This window comes from Rhinichthys klamathensis, unplaced genomic scaffold, assembly GCF_029890125.1.
Source record: "Rhinichthys klamathensis goyatoka isolate OS25496 unplaced genomic scaffold, OSU_Roscu_1.1 h1tg000237l_1, whole genome shotgun sequence".
NCBI lineage: Eukaryota > Metazoa > Chordata > Actinopteri > Cypriniformes > Leuciscidae > Rhinichthys > Rhinichthys klamathensis.
This window is the reverse complement of record NW_026606760.1, coordinates 1,225,422-1,244,032: the sequence shown is the minus strand read 5'-3', so window position 1 is coordinate 1,244,032 and position 18,611 is coordinate 1,225,422. Positions and strand designations below refer to the sequence as shown.

General features: G+C 39.5%; 2 protein-coding genes across 2 annotated transcripts in view; both read right to left on the bottom strand.

Annotated features, from left to right (window-relative positions):
* Positions 1 to 2,525: 2,525 nt before the first annotated feature.
* fkbp7 (FKBP prolyl isomerase 7) lies at positions 2,526 to 5,605 on the bottom strand. The gene is made up of 4 exons (XM_056265675.1): positions 5,321 to 5,605; positions 5,023 to 5,174; positions 2,917 to 3,044; positions 2,526 to 2,819 (listed from the first exon to the last, which is right to left on the bottom strand). Exons 1-4 carry the CDS (start codon positions 5,539 to 5,541, stop codon positions 2,658 to 2,660), a joined length of 663 nt encoding a protein of 220 aa, XP_056121650.1. The 5' UTR covers positions 5,542 to 5,605; the 3' UTR covers positions 2,526 to 2,657.
* Positions 5,606 to 6,140: 535 nt separating this feature from the next.
* LOC130100290 (titin-like) overlaps positions 6,141 to 18,611 on the bottom strand; it is a 118,718-nt gene continuing 106,247 nt past the window's right edge. Inside the window, exons 162-174 of the mRNA XM_056265676.1 lie at positions 18,268 to 18,570; positions 17,584 to 18,168; positions 17,187 to 17,489; positions 16,769 to 17,068; positions 16,045 to 16,614; positions 15,658 to 15,963; positions 14,947 to 15,537; positions 9,711 to 14,860; positions 9,469 to 9,625; positions 8,856 to 9,352; positions 8,605 to 8,758; positions 7,642 to 7,926; positions 6,141 to 7,520 (exon numbers count right to left, since the gene is read on the bottom strand). Coding sequence (XP_056121651.1) covers positions 7,222 to 7,520; positions 7,642 to 7,926; positions 8,605 to 8,758; positions 8,856 to 9,352; positions 9,469 to 9,625; positions 9,711 to 14,860; positions 14,947 to 15,537; positions 15,658 to 15,963; positions 16,045 to 16,614; positions 16,769 to 17,068; positions 17,187 to 17,489; positions 17,584 to 18,168; positions 18,268 to 18,570 — 9,500 coding nt within the window. The 3' untranslated portion in view covers positions 6,141 to 7,221. The remainder of the gene's footprint in view (positions 7,521 to 7,641; positions 7,927 to 8,604; positions 8,759 to 8,855; positions 9,353 to 9,468; positions 9,626 to 9,710; positions 14,861 to 14,946; positions 15,538 to 15,657; positions 15,964 to 16,044; positions 16,615 to 16,768; positions 17,069 to 17,186; positions 17,490 to 17,583; positions 18,169 to 18,267; positions 18,571 to 18,611) is intronic.

Here is an 18,611-nt window from a genome sequence, read left to right as displayed (position 1 = left end):
GTGTCATGGAAACCTCTTTATTATTACACAACCAAACACGAGGCACATACAATTTGTTTAGCAAATACTATTTAAGTCTAAATACTGTTTAGCAAGTCCTGTTTTATTCAACATTGTACAATGATAAATAGGGGATTTACTATGATAATGATTTATCTGCAATCCTTGTAAATGCAATCCTTGAGTTCATCTGTCTAAATTGTTTGATTGTAAAAAGTGGTTTAGCACTTTGTAGTGTGTTCGAAAAACAAGGTTATCTACACTCGCAGCGATGCCACAGAAGAACTATTTTTGTTTCCCCAAAGAACATTTCAGTGGACAGTTTTTAAAAGAACCATTTTTCTTAGTGTGAACACTAAGAACCTTTTTCCTCTATAAATAACCTTATGTATTTGTATATAGGCTATTAATATATTAAAGGGGTGGTATAATGCCCCTTTTTACAAGATGTAAAATAAGTCTCTGATGTCCCCAGAGTGTGTATGTGAAGTTTTAGCTCAAAATACCCCACAGATATTTTTTTATAGCGTGTTAAAATGGTCCCTTTTTGAGGGTGAGCAACAGCGTGTCGTTTTGTGTCCCTTTAAATGCAAATGAGCAGCTGCTCCCGCCCCCTTACAAGAAGAGGGCGGAGCTTTCTTAGCAGCTTGCAGACACGCAGTCACGCACTAAAATGTCAGAAACTGTTCTGTCTTTTACGTTTAAACCGGAGTCGGACAATGGTGGAGAGACTCAATAAGAAGTGACAACATGTAGAATGCAACAGGACCTTTCTGAATGGTTAGTTGATGAATTTATGTACCTGATGTGGAGTTAACTATCTTCAAGTCATTGAATAGCATATTCTGTCATGATAATCTATAATCGCTTGTGTGGGAACTGTTGTAAGATGCCTACAGAGTGACATGCTATTGCATTTGTGTTACGTACTGTAGTGTAATAAATGTGAAAAGACGGATGCGACAGCTTGAGCAGACTCACAAATGTGCTCTACTACAACATCTCTTCCTCTTCTCAACATGGACTTACCCTCTTTGTTGCATATTCCTGGGGGCTGGGTTTATGTAAAATTTAGGGTTTGTGATGTCACTAACCCGGGAGGAAGCTCGTGAAGTCCCTATCAGGCGTTTGTTGTAATCCTTAAAGGTTCTCTAAGCGATCCTGGGTGACGTCACTTCTTGTTGACGTTCGAACTATTGTCAAACAAAATGGAGGCTAGCTAGACCCTCCCTCCTCCTCATCCGCACACTAGCCCCCCAAACCCTTCTTGTCGGTCATTGGCTGGAACAGTTTGTTATGTTTTGGGGAGCGGGTCGCCGCAGTTTGTTTTTGTTGCTGTTTGTGGAGCCTGGGCTGTCTACAGAGATCGCGTTTCTTTACAGTGTGTTCAGGGGACAGGCAGCCAGCGGATAGTGAGGAGATGTTTGCTGTATGTGACAAAAAATGTTTTGCCCTAAAAAACGCGTGACATCGCTTAGAGCACCTTTAAAAAACGATTTCTCTAAAATAAAATATCTCCCTTTGCTTTGAACTTTGAGTGTCGCAACTTTGCAGATGTTGTTTATGCTCAAACAGCAACTGAAGTTAGAAAAATGAAATCATAATCAACCACCCCTTTAAACAATGTAGAGACTTCAATATATAAACTATGATTAACTACAGTATAGTTTGCAAATGATTTTTAAGTACTTTATATTGTATTTTTGTGTAATGGAAAGGTTCCAAGGAAGTTAAATGTTCTTCATGGAACCATATGCCAATAAATAACCTTTATTTTTAGGTAGAATGTGTAGTATCAGATATCCTGAGAACAAATTTTGAAAGGTGCTGGCTTTTAAATGGGGAGTTATTGGAGTTAAAGATAACCAGCTTCACAGTATGCATTATAGCCTTCTATGTCTGAGGTTGCAATGACACATTATTCTTACATGTTTTACCGTAGTGTTGTTGGAGATACTTAATTCTTGAGTACTTTGAGGCTGTATAATGTATAGATGTCATATGAGTGATATTCAAATACACATTATTTGTGCATTTGTGTATGGTTTTATTTAAAATATTTGATTCTGTGGTTCAACATAAAACAAAACAAAAAACCCTGGTTTGATCAATTGGAACAGATGCAAGCTTTATTCAAGAAAATGATTGATTTCAATGCACTGACACGATTGGATGAGAACTGAACTAAGCTGGACAATCACATCATTGTTTTATGCAGAACTGCTTTATAGATGTAATTAACTAATTTAAGAAATTTATGATCTTTACAAAGGAACTGAATCAACGCTGAACTGACTTCAGCTGAACAATGACACTATTTTCTTTACAGCAGAAATGAACTCTGTATGCATCATTGAATCATTTTTCTGTTATCACTGTAAAGCTGCTTTGAAACAATCTGTATTGTATTAAGCACTATATAATTAAAGGTGACTTGACTTGACATGCAAGCATTTTGAAAAAAGTTCTAAAAAGATTTTTAAAAAGCATCTTATCTATTCAGTTTTTTTGCATGACACAATCAGTGCAAGTTAGTATTTCAGTCAACTTTATTTAAAATGTAGTGGTGTTTATCAAAGAAAAATCCTTGATCACAATGTGAAGAGTATCTTGTAAAGAATGTCCAGTGCATGACTGCATGAGCTGTCTAGTAGCGTTTACAGCTCATCATGCCCATAAACATTGTACTCCGTGAGTGATAAGGTCCCATCAGCATTGTGATCATTCTTTTGGAACACATCTGCCACAACATCGTCAAAATAGGATTCATCTTTCTGCGAATTTAACTTCTGTGCTTCCATTTTCAAGTATTCTTTAATCTGTAAATCCAAAATAACAATATATGTAAATAATAATAAATAAAAAAATTCAGGAAAGCAAAAGTAAATTCCTGATACAACAGTATGACATATTTACCTCATCTTTTGTCAGAGCCTTGTCGTCGTCAGCATCAATTTCTTTGAAGGCTTCTATGCTGCGAGGTCCTCTGGTTATGAACAAAAGCTCCACCTCAAAGATCACTGTTGCATTTGGTGGTACAGGACCTATTCCACCACAGAAAGGTGATTGTTAATGGTTTATTAACTTAACTTTTTAATTGCTGCATAATTTATATTTTAATGTATTTGATTATTTTAATAATTTAAATTAGGGGCCTGTAGAAGAGAAAACAAAAAGATTTTATATCATTTTTCACCTTACTAAGTAGCCTATGTAAGTTCATGAGGCCATGCTTAAAAATATTCTTGTTTGCCGTAACCCGACCGACCCTGTCAAATTAGGACCGACCCAATTATTTATTTTTTTCCCCTTTTAGTCCGACCGACTTGCCGGTTGTAAACTTGCATTAAGACCGACCGATTTTTTTTTTACTCTTCAAACAACTAATACAAATGCAATAAAATAATATACATTTATTATAGTAAGTATTGTGAATATAAATTGCGTAGGCTACGTTCTTTCTTTTAAATAAAAACCCGTGGCGTCATCTATTATGATTATGTTTACACCATTGGTTTACGCATGTCACACTATGGCCTGTGCGTTCGCTTCGTTTCATTCACTGTCAATGGTTCGCGCTCGGTGATGATGGCTGCGGCGCGGCTGCTTGTGAAATACGTCTGTATGAGCCTACATTTAGTCGCTCATTATTCGAAATTCTTAATGGTCAAATAGGGAATCGATGTTAACGGCCTTTTATCGGAGCCCGTCATGACATGCCCACCGCGAACGCGCGTCACACAGCAACTGCAGGCTCTGACAAACAAACACACATAAGTGTGGGAAGCCAAACACACCGAAAGGGGGACGAAACGGCGCGGTGTGTTACAGAGTTCGCGCTGCGCTGACTTGTAATCTGCGTGGCTCAATGGACCGAGACGCGCGAGCGCGACAGACTCGACAGCGCAGGAGAAGTGTTTGCTTGCGCCAGCCAATGGTCAGAGCGGCGCGAACTAATCTCACCAGCGCCGCGCTGACCAATAAAACAGCACATCCCATACCGAAATGTACTAAATTGCACAAAAGAAAATCGACCATTCCATAATATGTCAGGACTACTTAATCGGCCTATAGTTTCCTACAATGCGCCTAGCTATTTGACCACACTGATTTCCGTTAATAATAGCAGATGTTTATGGGTCAAATCTCTCACTCTCTCCCTGCAACTTTTTGTTACCCTCCTTTCCTGCCCCTAGACCAGAAAGGGGGCTTGTAACAGTATGGGTCAAATGTAAACGAATGGTGCCAAACGCGCTGTTTTATTGGTCGGCGCGGCGCTGGTGAGATTAGTCATTTTAATTTATTTGTTTCCCTCTGAAAATCCACTTTCATTGAAATCTAGTGGCTCCTTTTTTTCTTTTGATTCTGCCTATTTTTTTCCAAATGAATGCAGCTGGAATTAATGCAATAAATATGTTTTTTTTTTTTACAAAGATTTCAAATTGTTTGTGGTCTATAACCTGTATCAGAATGAGGTTCGCAATGGTGCGCCCGAAGGCATGGGGGTTGAAGACCCAGTCAGTGACGTCACGATATGCAAATTTGTTTAAATTCATACCGACCTAATCACCATGACCAAAATTATCCTTTTTTTTTTACATTTAATCTTGAAAAAAAAATATATAGACCTACCTACCGACCCTTTTTTTTTTTTTTTTTTGCTGTTACTGCAAACCAAAATATTTTTAAGGATGGCCTGAGTAGCATTTAGGCCTATGTTTCTTTCATCGCCACTGTCCAGCACCATCCTAAACTCATTTTTGTTGTATTGTTGTACTTAAAGTAAACTTTCTTATTTTTAGTTTAAAATAAGTATACTATAGCACACTTGAATAAACTTCTTTTTCGTAAGGGCGCACAGAGAGAGAGAGAGAGAGAGAGAGAGAGAGAGAGAGAGAGAGAGAGAGAGAGAGAGAGAGAGAGAGAGAGAGAGAGAGAGAGAGAGAGAATGCAAAACAGCGCCACACGTGTAAGCAAGGGCTGTATTGATTCTCTACTACGTATATGAAGTAATAGACCTACCTTTTCCTTTCTCGCCATATGCCAGAGGAGGAGGAATTGTAACTTTTCTCTTCTCACCGGGACACATGTCTTTCAGCCCTAAATCCAGCCCCTTGATAACTTCTCCAACGCCTAACACAAACCAGTGTGGGTGACCCGTGTTTGTCGAACGACTTGAAAATGAAAACAAACACTGGTTTAGGTTGGAAATAAAATTACGTTACTAAATACACTGCTATTACTCTACCTTGAAGCAGATAAATATAACCTGCAATACATATTTAATGCAATAACTTTATGTGTAAAAAAATGCGTTTACCTGCAATAGAACTGAGATCCGTCTTTAACTAGATATCCATCATAATGGGCATTCAGCATGTCTCCTCTCTTGGATTTCTGGCTGCAGTTTTCAGGCAGAAACGTAACCTCAATTTTAACATTTGATTCATTTGCACGAATTAATACGATGAAGAGATTGAGCGTTTGCAGAGTTAAAATCAAACAAAAGTAAAACGTAGATCGCTGGGACATCTTGCACATCTGTCGTCGTGGCGTCGGAGGCCGGAACGCTGACGCGGCAGTGCCGCCCAGTTCTCAGATTTCTCACTTGACGTTTAAGGTGCTCAAGGTTTTTTTTTTTTTTTTTTTTTGCAATAGATTTAGAATAGATTCAGATGTCCTTGTGGGGACATTTGGTTCTCACAATGTTGGGATATATATTATACATGTGTATCACAGCAAGAAGAAAATTCAGAGAAGCACTTCTAGAACTAGGGAAAATAATTAAGATGCTGTTTTAGACAGAGCATGTCATAAAGCAGGTCACTGCAGGACACGTTTGTGTGCGTGATAAAAAATAATGTTCCTATTTGCTACTGGACATTACTTTATGGGTTTATTTTAACACGTTAAAGTGTGTTTTTAACTAGTGCAAGAAACAGAAAGGATGACGTGTTACTGATTCAAACAGGCTATATCCTATTAAATATCAGCTGAAATGAGATAAAACCGAAAAGGAACCTGCTTTCTATGAAAACAAATTTAGTTTTGTAACCATACTATTGAAGACATGAAGCTGTTATTCAATGACTGAGTAAACATGTTTCATACAGTAAGTAGCATGGAATACAGACAGACAATTTATGGTGCTGAAAACATGCTTTATTAAATCAGTAATTCATAAAACTCAAGGAGGCTGAATATATGTGTAATACTACATAAATTAGTTCTAATAAATCAATGTGCAGGGTATTACAGTAATGTATTTTTCTTTTCTTCGCACAACACATGAAATCTCTGTGGTACATAGCTTGATGGATACCCTGGCTGCTGACAAAGTGAGATTCTAATGCTAACACACACACACAAACACACAAAATATAACCTAGCAATCCTCCAAGAGTTGGCACAGCTTCTGCAAAGAAGCACTTGAACTGATTTTACAACTATTGGCCAGGTGATGTTACTTTAATAAAATCAGAATTCAAACAGTCCTTTGCCAGAAACCGTGCACAAACATTATAATTAACTCATTGTGCAGGCCGCTCGCACATTGAGCTTGTCATTAAAATGGCGGTATGACTTCGTCAGTCTGAACACAAGGCCTAGTTGTCCTGCTTACATGAGGGTAATGCAAACAGCACTCAATGCCTTATGTTCAAGTCATAAATTCTTGTGTACTGCATTACTGCACGCACAAATGTACAGTGTATAACTTTGTCTCTTTGATTTTAGTAAACTTCAACAGGGAGCCTCTCTACCTGTTGAGGCAATCTTAAGACTTCAACTTATTGTTGAGGCACATAGTTTTGTTTCGTTTCAAGTTTTACAGGGTATTCGTTCCATGTGAAACTTTCTCCTGTTAAACATTTAGTTCCATTTGTTAATATTGTCATAAATAACAATGCATACATTTTCCATAACCGGTAAATTCGGCTATATACATTATGTACATGTCACAAAATGGTGCAGAACTTCTGGTCATAATTATCCAATATGGCACATTTTATAACAGCTTTAGACTTTAGTCTAGTTTGGCATAAATTAACGTCAAGTTTGGTATAAAAATAGTTCATATTTACAAGAACAGAAATCCAGGTCTTTATCAAGAACAGAGTATTTTTTTCTCATTCTATAAATAAAAAGGTTTTGAATGAGGGAAATGGGGTGAGGATTGGATTACTATTATATAATAATTATTATAATTTAACTTTTTTTTTTTTACATGGATCGAATGTTGACATTGACAGTAGTGGTATCAGATCCAAACTCGTTAACAAGTTTTAAGGTGTATGCACCAGCATCAGTCTCTTTCACTCCACTTATAACAAGAGTGGTGACATCCTGAGAAGTCTCAATCTGCAATCGTCCACTCTCCTCCTTGCTGGACAGTGTCTTCCCTGAATGTGACCATTCTATGCAAGGACTTGGGTCTCCAATGAAAGCACAGGCTACAGTCAGGACCTTCCCTGACTCGATACTGATATCTTGAGGGGCAGCCTCAATCTTTGGTGGTATACCTGGTTAAAAAACAAATATGTTATTATTATGGAATATAGCCCTGCTGATATCTGTTTTGTTGCACTGTAAATGCTTTTTTTTTTTTTTTTTTGGCAAAGATGCATGTATTTTCCATCTCACCTTTGCGGGAATGAGAAATGGCTTTGATGGATGACCCCTCAACATGCGAGTGACTGGACATTGCCACCATACTGCTGGAGCTCAAAGCCATCATTCTTTCAGAAGTCATAGAGGTCATGCTAGACGCTGACATGCTCTCAAATTTAACCTCAGCCATGCTGGAACTGCTGAAGGATTTCTCTTGCATTTTTGAAACCACATGCTTGGCAGCATAACTGCCCTGCATGCTCGTAGCATCAGATGTTTTCTCCATAATTATCATTTTGGCAGGTTCCTCAACCAGAGCTGTGAGAGTGCAGTAAATAATTACCATGTCACTGAAGCAACTGATTTCATAAAAAGGTACAACAGTCAATTCAAATGGCATTACTGGTCTCTGTTTTCTGTTTAAAACATTTGAGGATATTCAATGTAAATTATACTGGAACATTTGTGATGGCATTGGTATTACTACAATACAAAAATATTTAAGTTGCACCACTTGTACAATGTACCTTTTAAGAAAATTCATTTGGTAAGGCTAAATCAAAGAACAGATTTCTGATCATTTTGACTATATTTTAAATACGGAGTTATTTTGTTGAACATAAATGTTTGTATACATAAAATGATTCAAACTATGCCTTGAATATACATGCAGTTACATGCAATGCTTCATCATCATATAGTGTGGTAATTAATTCAGTAGACGACCAAGGATGCAAATCAAGCTAACAAAGTAAAAAAAAAAAAAAAGATAAAAATAACATAGTTCCAATTGTAGAAGGGAGATTTTGTTAATTGTTATTTTGTGAGCACTGATGATTAGTGAGTATGATCTTTTAAGTTAGAGTTTAAATCAAGAGGTGTGTTTGTGTTTGGAATGTGTTTGGTTTGACCATGCATTTTATGTACTGTAATGGACAGGATGCTCATACTTGGTAAGAGTGCAAATTTATTCTTAGGAATGGATCAAACACTTACTGAGGACATTCAGTGATGATGTTGCAGAGCACTGTCCAAATTTATTCTTAGCTTTTACTGTGTATTTTCCACTGTCTTCAATGGTAGCGTTGTGAATCTCAAGTGTGTACACATTCTTAGAGCAGCTGAATTTCATGTTTGATGTAATAGACATCTGAAAGGAAATGTAAACAAAGTTAACAGACTGCTATGAGTGAAACACAAATAAGTTTTTTTTTTCTTCCCCCAAAATATAATGACAAACCACTCACGACTGCATTATCCTTGAGCCACTCGATTTCTGGAGAAGGTTCACCAGTGATTTCGCATGTGAATGTGACATTTTGTCCCTCGTTAACATTCTGGGAGCGTGGTTGCACAAGGAAACTTGGTGCTTCTGAACACATTGCACTGACTGTCATATCAAACTGGCACTTGACCACACCCTGTTCAGTTTTGGCCTCACATGTGAGAACTCCCTGGTCATGGTAGCTGATGGTTTTAATTGTCAGGGTGTGATCATTGCCTGACACACCATATCTGTAGTTCTCTGAATTTGATAGCTCAGCTCCATTCATGATCCATTTCACATCAGAGACTTCAGGGATGTTTGCTCGTAGTGTGACAGTCTGACCTTGATTTATTGTTAATTGGGTTTTTGATGCTTTAATTTCTGTGAAGGACTGCACTTCCTCATAGGCAGTCTCCTTTTTCGCTATTTGTTCTGGAAACTCTGCTTTTCTTTCCACGGCAACTGCTGTTGTTCGTGCTGGAGCAGAAGGAGTAGATACTTTTTTTATTAAAGTACAACTGTACATACAAAATTATTCTTACTAAAATTATATTGTATGTGTATTTTGAGACCTGAAATGTGCTAAATAATACCTTGAACTGTAACAGTACAGTTTGTAGTAACAGATCCAGCACTGTTTTTGGCTGTACATGTGTATACTCCACTATCAGAGACATCAGCTTCATAGATTTCAAGATGTGCTGAACCATGTTCTTCAAAGATTTTATATTTTCCACCTTGAGAGAGGTTCTGGGAGAAAAATGTTCAAATTAATTAGTAAATCAATCCATTCAACTATATATTTTTATAAAGTAAGTAAAAATATCTTTCTTACCTTTCCATCCTTCATCCAGAAGATTGTTGGTTTAGGCTCACCAGACAGTTTCACTGTCAGCTTTATAATAGTATCTGCAGAGGCTGAGATGTCTTTTAGTTCTGCGGAGAAGGTTGGCTTGGATGTTTTTTCTTTTGGAGTAGGTGATTTTACCATGGGTGGGGACTTAACTCTTGGTGGAGATTTGATTGGTTCAGGTGATTTAATTCTCTGCGGAGACCTAATTCCAAATGGTGACTTTATACGAGGAGACTCTGGAGACTTTACTCTTGGAGGTGAAGCAACAACTTTCTGTACAGGTGTTGGTTTACGAATAGTTAGACTGAACTGTGCCTCCTGTGTACCATCAGAGTTCTCTACCACTACAGTGTAATTACCTCCATCTGACATTTCTACTTGGGTTATCTCAAAAGTAGATGTATATTCAGTTGAGGTAACATGGTGACGACGAGATGACACAATGACTTGTCCCTCTCGCATCCATGTTACAGTGGGTGCAGGTTCACCATCAACATCACATGTGAATTTGACCGATTCTCCCTCTGATACTGTGAGTGACTGTGGTTTAGTCAGAATTGTAGCTGGAGTCGATTTCTTTTTCTCAACCACTTCTTCCACTACTGTTGTCACTTCTGTAGCTTCAAGTTTGGTCTCTGACAATTTCTCAACCACAACTTCCTCAACTGCAGTCACTTCCGTAGCTTCAAGTTTGATCTCAGATGTCTTAATTGTCTCTTCTATCCTCTCTGTTTTAGTTTCAGATATTTCCACTTGTGTTTCTGATGCAGTTGCTGCTGTTATGGATGAAACATGATACACATCTGTTTTAGTCATCTCAGGGACAAAGGGGGTAGGTGGCTCCTCATCTTTGCGTTGTGAGGCATATGCAGAGAATCCACCCCCAGCAACATCGAGAGTGGCATAGTCAGAAGCTTCTCCCTTTGCATTTGTACAGACGACACGGTAGGTGCCACTGTCCTCTTCCTGGCAATCAATGATTTGAAGAGACAAAACACCACTCATGTTAAACATACGATATTTTCTGCTTTCTTCAATCTGCTGCCCATTGTGGTACCATTTAATCTGTGCTTCTGGCTTAGATTGGACATTCAGTGTGAATTTGGTGTTTTGACCAATTGGCACACGGTGAGAGCGCATTCTTACAGTCACCCTGGGAGCATGGTCAAGAGTAAAAGGCTGCTGGGTCACAATTTCAAACTTCCTCTCAGTTTTCAAGGCTTTCTTTCTTGACTCATACCTTGACATATAATCAATTTGTGTTGACAAGTCTTGTGTAGTGATTCTTTTCTCAGTAGAATCAAGGCTGGGTGAACGTGGGCGTGTCTTTTCAGGTGAAGCCGTTTTAATCACTTTTTCTGCCACAGTTGCAGAGGATTTTTTGGAATGGCTTACTGTAGCATAGCCAGGTGAGAATGCTGTTGTAGGTATATCAGTTATGACTGCTGACACAGAAACTCTTGTTTTTTCCTTTCTTTTGACCTTTGTTTTCTCCTCAAACTCAATGTGTTGCAGTTGGCTCTTGTAGGAAGTTAATTTTGTTGTGGTAGTTACTGACCTAAGCAGTTCATGGTCTTCTTTTTCCTCATACAGCCTTTGCTTTTGCCTTGGAGGTCTGTATGTTGCCCTTTCGTGACGCTGACGCAAGTCAATATAGCTTGGACCAGCCTCATATTTAGATGGAATACGATATGAGTCATACGTTGGAACTTCCTCCCCCTCCTCCTCGTCGTATGTAGCTCTCTTAGGTGATGGGTGACGCAGTGCAGAAAGTTCAAAGCGTACAGGGCTCAGACTTGGTGGAGAAGCAGAATAGCCTAACTCAAGTTCATCCTCAAGTTTGAGTCTTTCTTCCTCTGTTCTCTTCATTGAGAGGTATTCTTTAACTGGCAGAAGCAGTTCCTCATCAGAAAGATCACCAAGAGAGCGTCTCCTGATTCTGTAGTAAGCCTCCATTTCTGGAGAAGGTGTGCGATGTCTTGCTGGTCTTACAGTCTCAAGGTCATCTTGTGAAACAGGAATATGCCATTTTGGCTTGTATTGGTCTTTAATTCTTGGCAGGGGTACTTCATAGAACTGGTCCCACCTTGACAGCCGGATGCGCTTAAGTCTTTTCTGGGGGAACTTTTCCATTGGCTCCGGGAACTCATATTGATCTCTGAGTTTCTTGTACCACTTCATATCAGAGAATGGCACAAAGTGTTTGATTTCCATGTCCTCATCAAGGGTAGTAGGAGCAACAACGCGAGGCGGAGGGATAACATATGGCATTCTCAATCTCTTTTCTTCTGCTCTCTTCTTTTTCTCTTCTTTCTCTTTGGCTTCATCAGCTTCACTCTTGACTTTCTTGGTAGTGATTGCTGGCTTGTACATGGTTGCAGCTTCTCTTAGTGCTTGCTGTGCGACTGGAGTAAGTGGGGTAACGTCTGTACCTGCTAGTATCTGAGTTAGTCTTACTTTCTTGTCCATCTCTTGCTGATCAAGATCGTGTTGTTTCTTCTTTCCTTCCTCACTCACCTCTTTCTTGATGTGTGTCACACGTTCGACCTTGAGTGTGGCTTGACAACTTGCAGACCCTGCCGAGTTAGTTGCAATGACTCTGTATATGCCAGAATCCTCTGGAAGAGTATCTCTTACATGTAAGACATAGTAATCTAAGCCTTCATGCACAATCTCAATTTGTGGACCAAATGCCAAAGGCATGCCATCTTTCTCCCATTTCAATGAAGGATGTCCTGACACACGCATTTCAAAACGTACACTCTGGCCTTCTCTGCATTCCAAATTAGCAAGAAGACGTTTGAACATAGGTCTCAAGGTGTTATCAGCAGGAGCAGGACGAGGGACCACTTTGAGACGAGCCTTGCAACTGTCATCACCAAATCGGTTCCGTGCCACAACAGTGTATTCCGCATCATCATCTGGGTCAAGTTTGTGAATCACTAACTGATACAGGCCCTTGTCACTAATAAAAGTGTATTTCTTGTCATCATCTCCTGGCATAATCTTTTGACCCGTTTTCAACCACATTACACGAGGTTCAGGATGCACTGTGATGGTGACACCAAAGCGCACATCCTCTCCAATGTAAGCAGTGCGGTTGCACAATGGCAAAGTAAATTCAGGAGGTCTTTGGAGTAGTCTTGATGTGTCAACTCTGCGTTTTACTTTCTTTACCACACGTGTAGTGAAGAACTCACGATAGGATCTTACCCCTTTGACAAAGAGCTCAGCATAGGCACTGTCCTCACCATACTCATTGACAACTTTACATCTGTATGTTCCATCATCTGTTCTGTTGATTCCCTTGATAGTTATGGTAGCAAGCCCATCTTCGTAAGTAATTTCGTATCTAGCACCTTCTTCTAGTTGTCTTACTCCACAGTACCATGTTACTTCGGTAGTGCTGTCGTAATTGTCAATGTTGCAAATAAACTTGACATCATCGCCTTCATCGGCAACACTGTGTTTAATTTGTCCTGCAACTGGTCCATGTTCAAATGGTGCAATCTTCACTTTAGAGACTGTTACTCCTCGCTGACTTCTGATAGCACCACCAATGGCAACACGAGCAGAAGAGACAACAGTGTTCCATTCTTTCTTCACCATGGCTTGGTAATATCTCGTATGGCGTGTAATCTTGATGGACCTAGTGCTTAGCTGCTCTGAGTTCATCGTCAGCCAAGGATGATTCAAAGCCTCAGTAGCAGTCATACGATGTTTGCGCTCTTTGGTTAGTAGGCGGTCCACAAAGTCTAATGCCTCAACACTAACATGCTTGAAGGCATCATCGTCAAAACTGTACTCAGCATTGTAAATGCTCTCAATCATTTGCTGATTAGTTTCAGCGGCGAATGGATTAAGTCCACTAAGAAGAACATAAACAAGGACACCGACAGACCACATATCTGTCACAGAGCTAACCATCTCATTTTGATGAATTTCCGGTGCCGCAAACTCAGCTGTTGTGTACTGAAGCTTAATTTGGTCCCCAGGTGTAAGGTGTCTAGATTGTCCAAGCTCAATGATCTTGACATTAGTTCCCTTTCTTGTGGTGTACACTATATTTTCAGGCCTGATATCAAAGTGGCCATAACTCTTGCTGTGAAGGAATTCAAGAGCTTCACACACTTGTCTGATATAGTTAACAATTTCTCGCTCGCTGAGCTCAAAGTTGGCTGTACCAAGGCGCTCAAATATGTCGACACCAGAGATGAACTCATAAATCATGACTAGCTCTTCAGGGCTGTCAAATGACTCATGCAGCAACAGGAAGTTCTTGTGGCGTGCCACATTCAGTGTTGCAATTTCTTTTTTCACTAGTGCCTGATCCGCACCTCTAACTTTGAAAAATTTAGCCATGTAAGTTTTCTCAGAGCTAGTCTCAATACACCGGTGAACAATACCAAACTGTCCGCGGCCAAGCTCTTCAGCAATCATGTACTTGTTATGAACATTCTTAGTCTCTGAATGAGGAGCTTTGCTTTTGGAAACTGGTCTGGTGTCATCAACCTCTTCATCATAGTTAAGAACCCTTGATTTGTCTTCCTTTGTCACAACAGGTCCACTTGTCTCAGATGGTAGACTCTGACCAAATTTATTTTCAGCTATGATACGGAATTGATAACTTGTCTTTCCAAACAGATTGACAACAGTGTAGTGGGTGTCACGAGACTGGCCAACACGTATCCACCTTTCTGCTGTGGTGGCACACTTCTCTATGATGTAGTTTGTGACTTTACTTCCACCATCACTGGCAGGTGCTACCCAGTGGAGTGTTACAGAATCTCTCGAAACATCACTGGCTTTGATGCCACGTGGTGGATCAGGCACATCTGCAACATCAAGCTCAACTGTTTGCTGGTCAATTCCAAATCTATTTTTGGCACACACAATATAGAAACCAGCATCATTCCTTTCTACTCCATTCAAAAATACAAGAGATGTGAAGGATCGTGTGACAATAACTTGATAGTGTCCATCATTATCAAGAAGGTCTTGTCCTTTCTGCCAAGTGATAACTGGATCTGGTTTTCCACTGAATGGAATCTTGATGTTCACTACTTCACCACGAAGGGCAGGGATAGCTTCCTTTTCTTGCAGATTCTTAGGTAGATTTATCTTAGCAGGGACTGAAAAAACAGAAACATTTTAATACATAATTTGGAAATAGCTTGTATAGCCAAGTAAAGTACAGTATAAAACTTTGGAAGCTTACCTTCAACATCTAAAGAAACAGTAGCAGAAATTGATCCACCCTGGTTTGTTGCTCTGATCTGATATACAGTTGAGTCTTCTGCCTCGCAATCAGCAATAACAAGCTGATGATAGCCTCCCTTGAATTCTTGGATCTTGATTTTGGTACAATCAGCTTGAATTTCCTTTCCACGCTTAAACCATTTTATTACAGGCTTGGGCTGTCCTGTTATCTTGCAGACAAATGTTGCATTGCTTTTGAATTTTACACTCATGTTTCTGAGGTCTTCCTTGAAGGCAGGAGCACGCACATCAACATCAGTCTTTGGAATGGCAGGGTCAGATACTTCACTGTATTCACTTTCTCCACCAATGTTTTCACATTTCACCCGGAATTCATACTCTACACCTTCTGTCAGGCCCTTGACAGAATAAACAGTCTGGTGGATTTCATCTGTTGTAACTGCAGCCCATTCACCCTTCTTATCTCGCTTTTCAAGACAGTAGTTCTTAATTTTAGAACCTCCATCACTGAGAGGTGGCTTCCAAGACACAACAAAGGAGTTTTTGGTAATTCCAGACACAACTGGTTTTAATGGAGCTCCTGGCCTCTCTGCAAAACATACATTTTCATTTGAATAATAACACTAAATAATAACAACAAAACTGTGATTACTTCTTTAATAGATATTAAAGAATATCTATTAATAGATCATATTTCTTTATAACTTACCTAGCTGACTCTTGATGAGGATAGCAGAAGGAGTCTCCAGTGATTCACTATTACCATAACGATTTTGTGCTGAAACACGGAAGTAGTATCCCTCATTTTCAACAAGGTTAGGAATTCTGCATGAAATGCCTGAGATGGATGATGATACAAGTTCCCACTCTGCTCCTTCCTTGTCTTCACGCTTTTCCACAATATAATTAGTAATCATAGATCCTCCATCATCTTTGGGTGCTTTCCAGCTAATAATCACAGAATTCTTCAACAGAGCATCAAGAACAAGAGGACCCTCTGGCATAGCAGGTTTTTCTGAAAACACAAAAATATATATGTTAATTACTCTTATTTCCCCTACTTAGTACAAAAAAAGACACATTATGAAGCATATACCTAAGATTTCAACGTGAGTTACAGTATCTGCAGACCCAAAATGGTTGTTGATCCTGATTCTGTATTTTCCTCCATTTACGCTGCGCTGTACATTCTTGAGAATCAAATGAGTGTAATGCTCTGTATTTTCAATGATCACATTCTCAGAGGGCTCCAAAGCCTTGGCTCCATAAAGCCACATGATTTTAGGTTGAGGTCGGCCAATGTAAACAACATGAATGCGCACTGTGCTACCACATGTTGTAAAGAATTTGTCTTTCAGCGGCACTGGGAACTGTGGTGCTGCTTCAAGGACCAGAGTTCCACTGGTCTCACAGTCACCTGCTTCATTCACTGCCTTGCAAGTGTACAGACCCTCATCTTCCTGTTGATCTGTTGAAATGGTCAATGTATGGTTGCGACCATCAGAGGTTGCTGCATATTTGCGACCTTCTTTGATTTCCTTTCCGCCCTTGTACCATTTCATTTCTGGAACAGGTCGTCCAATAATCTGACATTTGAGAGTTGCAGTTTGTCCAAGTTTGGCAGTGACTTCATCCATCTCTTTCCTAAGAGCTGGTTTAGATCCAACTAAGAAAAAGGACAGAAGGGACAGCTATAGTGAAATTTATTTTAGTCAAACACCCCAAAAAATGCATTGGGATAAATATTGGATATCATTATTCTATCGACAAATCACAATACAAACAACAATCCTTCTAATGTTATTTCAAAATGTGCTTACCACCCAGTTTAGTTTTGATGCCAGTTGCTGTTCTGCGTGGTCTGCTGATTCCGGTTTCATTCTCAGCAAATACTCTGAATTCATATTCAGTTGCCTCTTGTAGACCACTCTGAGTGTACTGCTTGTCTTTTGTGCGCTCCTTATTGCATTTCTTCCAAGCACTCTCTCCAGACTTTCGGTATTCAATCCAGTAGCCAAGGACTGGTTTTCCACCATCACATGCTGGAGCCTCCCATTTAATTGTAATGTAGTCTTTGGTTACAGTCATAGTGTCAATTTCTCCTGGCTGGCTTGGTTTATCTAAATAAATAAAGAGTGTAATAATAAATGTTTTCCATAAATCAAGGCAACAATTCTGAATCAATTACTTAATGAACAGATGACATATTCTGAATACATAATAAGAATGAGGTCATACCAAATGGATCTTTGCAGATTACTGAATCTGATGCAGGTCCTGGTTCACTCTCTCCAATGTCATTCACAGCAATTACACGGAACTGATACTCAGCATCAGTAGTGAGCTGACTAAGAGTATACATTGTTGAGGTAATCTTTGTCTCATGACGAATCCACTTATCAGACGCCACTTCTTTGTACTCAATAAAGTAACCAGTAATGCGAGATCCACCATCATCCTTAGGTTTAGTCCAAGCCAAAGCAGCAGAACTCTTAGTAACATCCATGATTTCTGGTGGAGTGCCTGAAGCCTCTGGGACACCTAAAATACAAGAAAAAAAAAAGAAAAAAATGTTTTATTATGTTTAATAACAAACATGCAATGCCTAGAAATTAGACAAATGACAAGCACTTACAAATGGGAGTCTTTGGTATAACAGTTCCTTCTGATTTCAGGGAGTTGCTGATTCCAAACTGGTTCTCCGCTGTCACCTTAAAGTGGTATTCAACATTTTCTTCTAGTCCTTTAACCACAAGGGATGTGTCAACCACCCGTGAGTCAACAGTGTACCAAGCTGCTTTTGTTACTTCACGTCTCTCCACAATGTAGCCAACAATTTCAGAAGCACCATCTTCAGTTGGTGGTTTCCAGCTAACTCTTACAGAATGTGCTTGTATATCATCAAATCCAAGAGGGCCTTCAGGTGCAGATGGGCGGCCAATAACCTTGACCTTGATAGGAAGCATCTTTTTGCCACACTTATTTTCCAGATGGAGATAGTAAACGCCAGAATCAGACCTTTCAGCCTGTTTGATTACAAGCTCGGATACGTCTTCATTAGAGGCAATCATTGCACGGTTGGACACCTCTGATCCATCCTTGGTCCATTTGCTGGTAGGAGTAGGTTTACCTTTGATGGGCACTGAAAGTTTGATTACACCTCCAGATCTGACTACAAGTACATCTTTGTATTTTGCTTCAAGGTCATAACTTGGAGGATCTGAAACACAGAACATTTTAAATTATTAAATTATTCCATAAATGTAACACTTTACACATTTAAGTAAAAGGAGTTAATGACAGGGTCATGAGATCTTACCAAGCATCTCTGTTATGGTCACCACTCCAGGTACTTCAGCTGGTTCACCTGGACCACCAGCATTGCAAGCCATGACACGGAATTTGAATTCCTCTCCTTGTGGCATTTGTGTCAAAGTATATTCACAGATCAGTGAAGGTGTAGTGTTGCACTTCATCCAGGTTACTGAACCAATTTTTTGCATCTCAATTAGATAGCCTGTAACCTTAGCACCACCCTCCTCATCTGGAGGACTCCAGGCCAAAGACACAGACGATTTTGTGGTATCTGTGACTCGTGGGTTTTGAGGTGATCCAGGTGGATCTGTAAGGGTTATGCAATAGATTAATAAGTGATAATAAGTT

Coding starts and splice junctions, on each gene's coding strand:
- fkbp7 (XM_056265675.1), bottom strand. CDS start 5,541: ATGTGCAAGATGTCCCAGCGATCTACGTTTTACTTTTGTTTGATTTTA. Junction 3,045..5,022: donor ATATGGCGAGAAAGGAAAAG/GTAGGTCTATTA, acceptor GTGGTGGAATAG/GTCCTGTACCACCAAATGCA. Junction 2,820..2,916: donor AGGCTCTGACAAAAGATGAG/GTAAATATGTCA, acceptor TTGGATTTACAG/ATTAAAGAATACTTGAAAAT.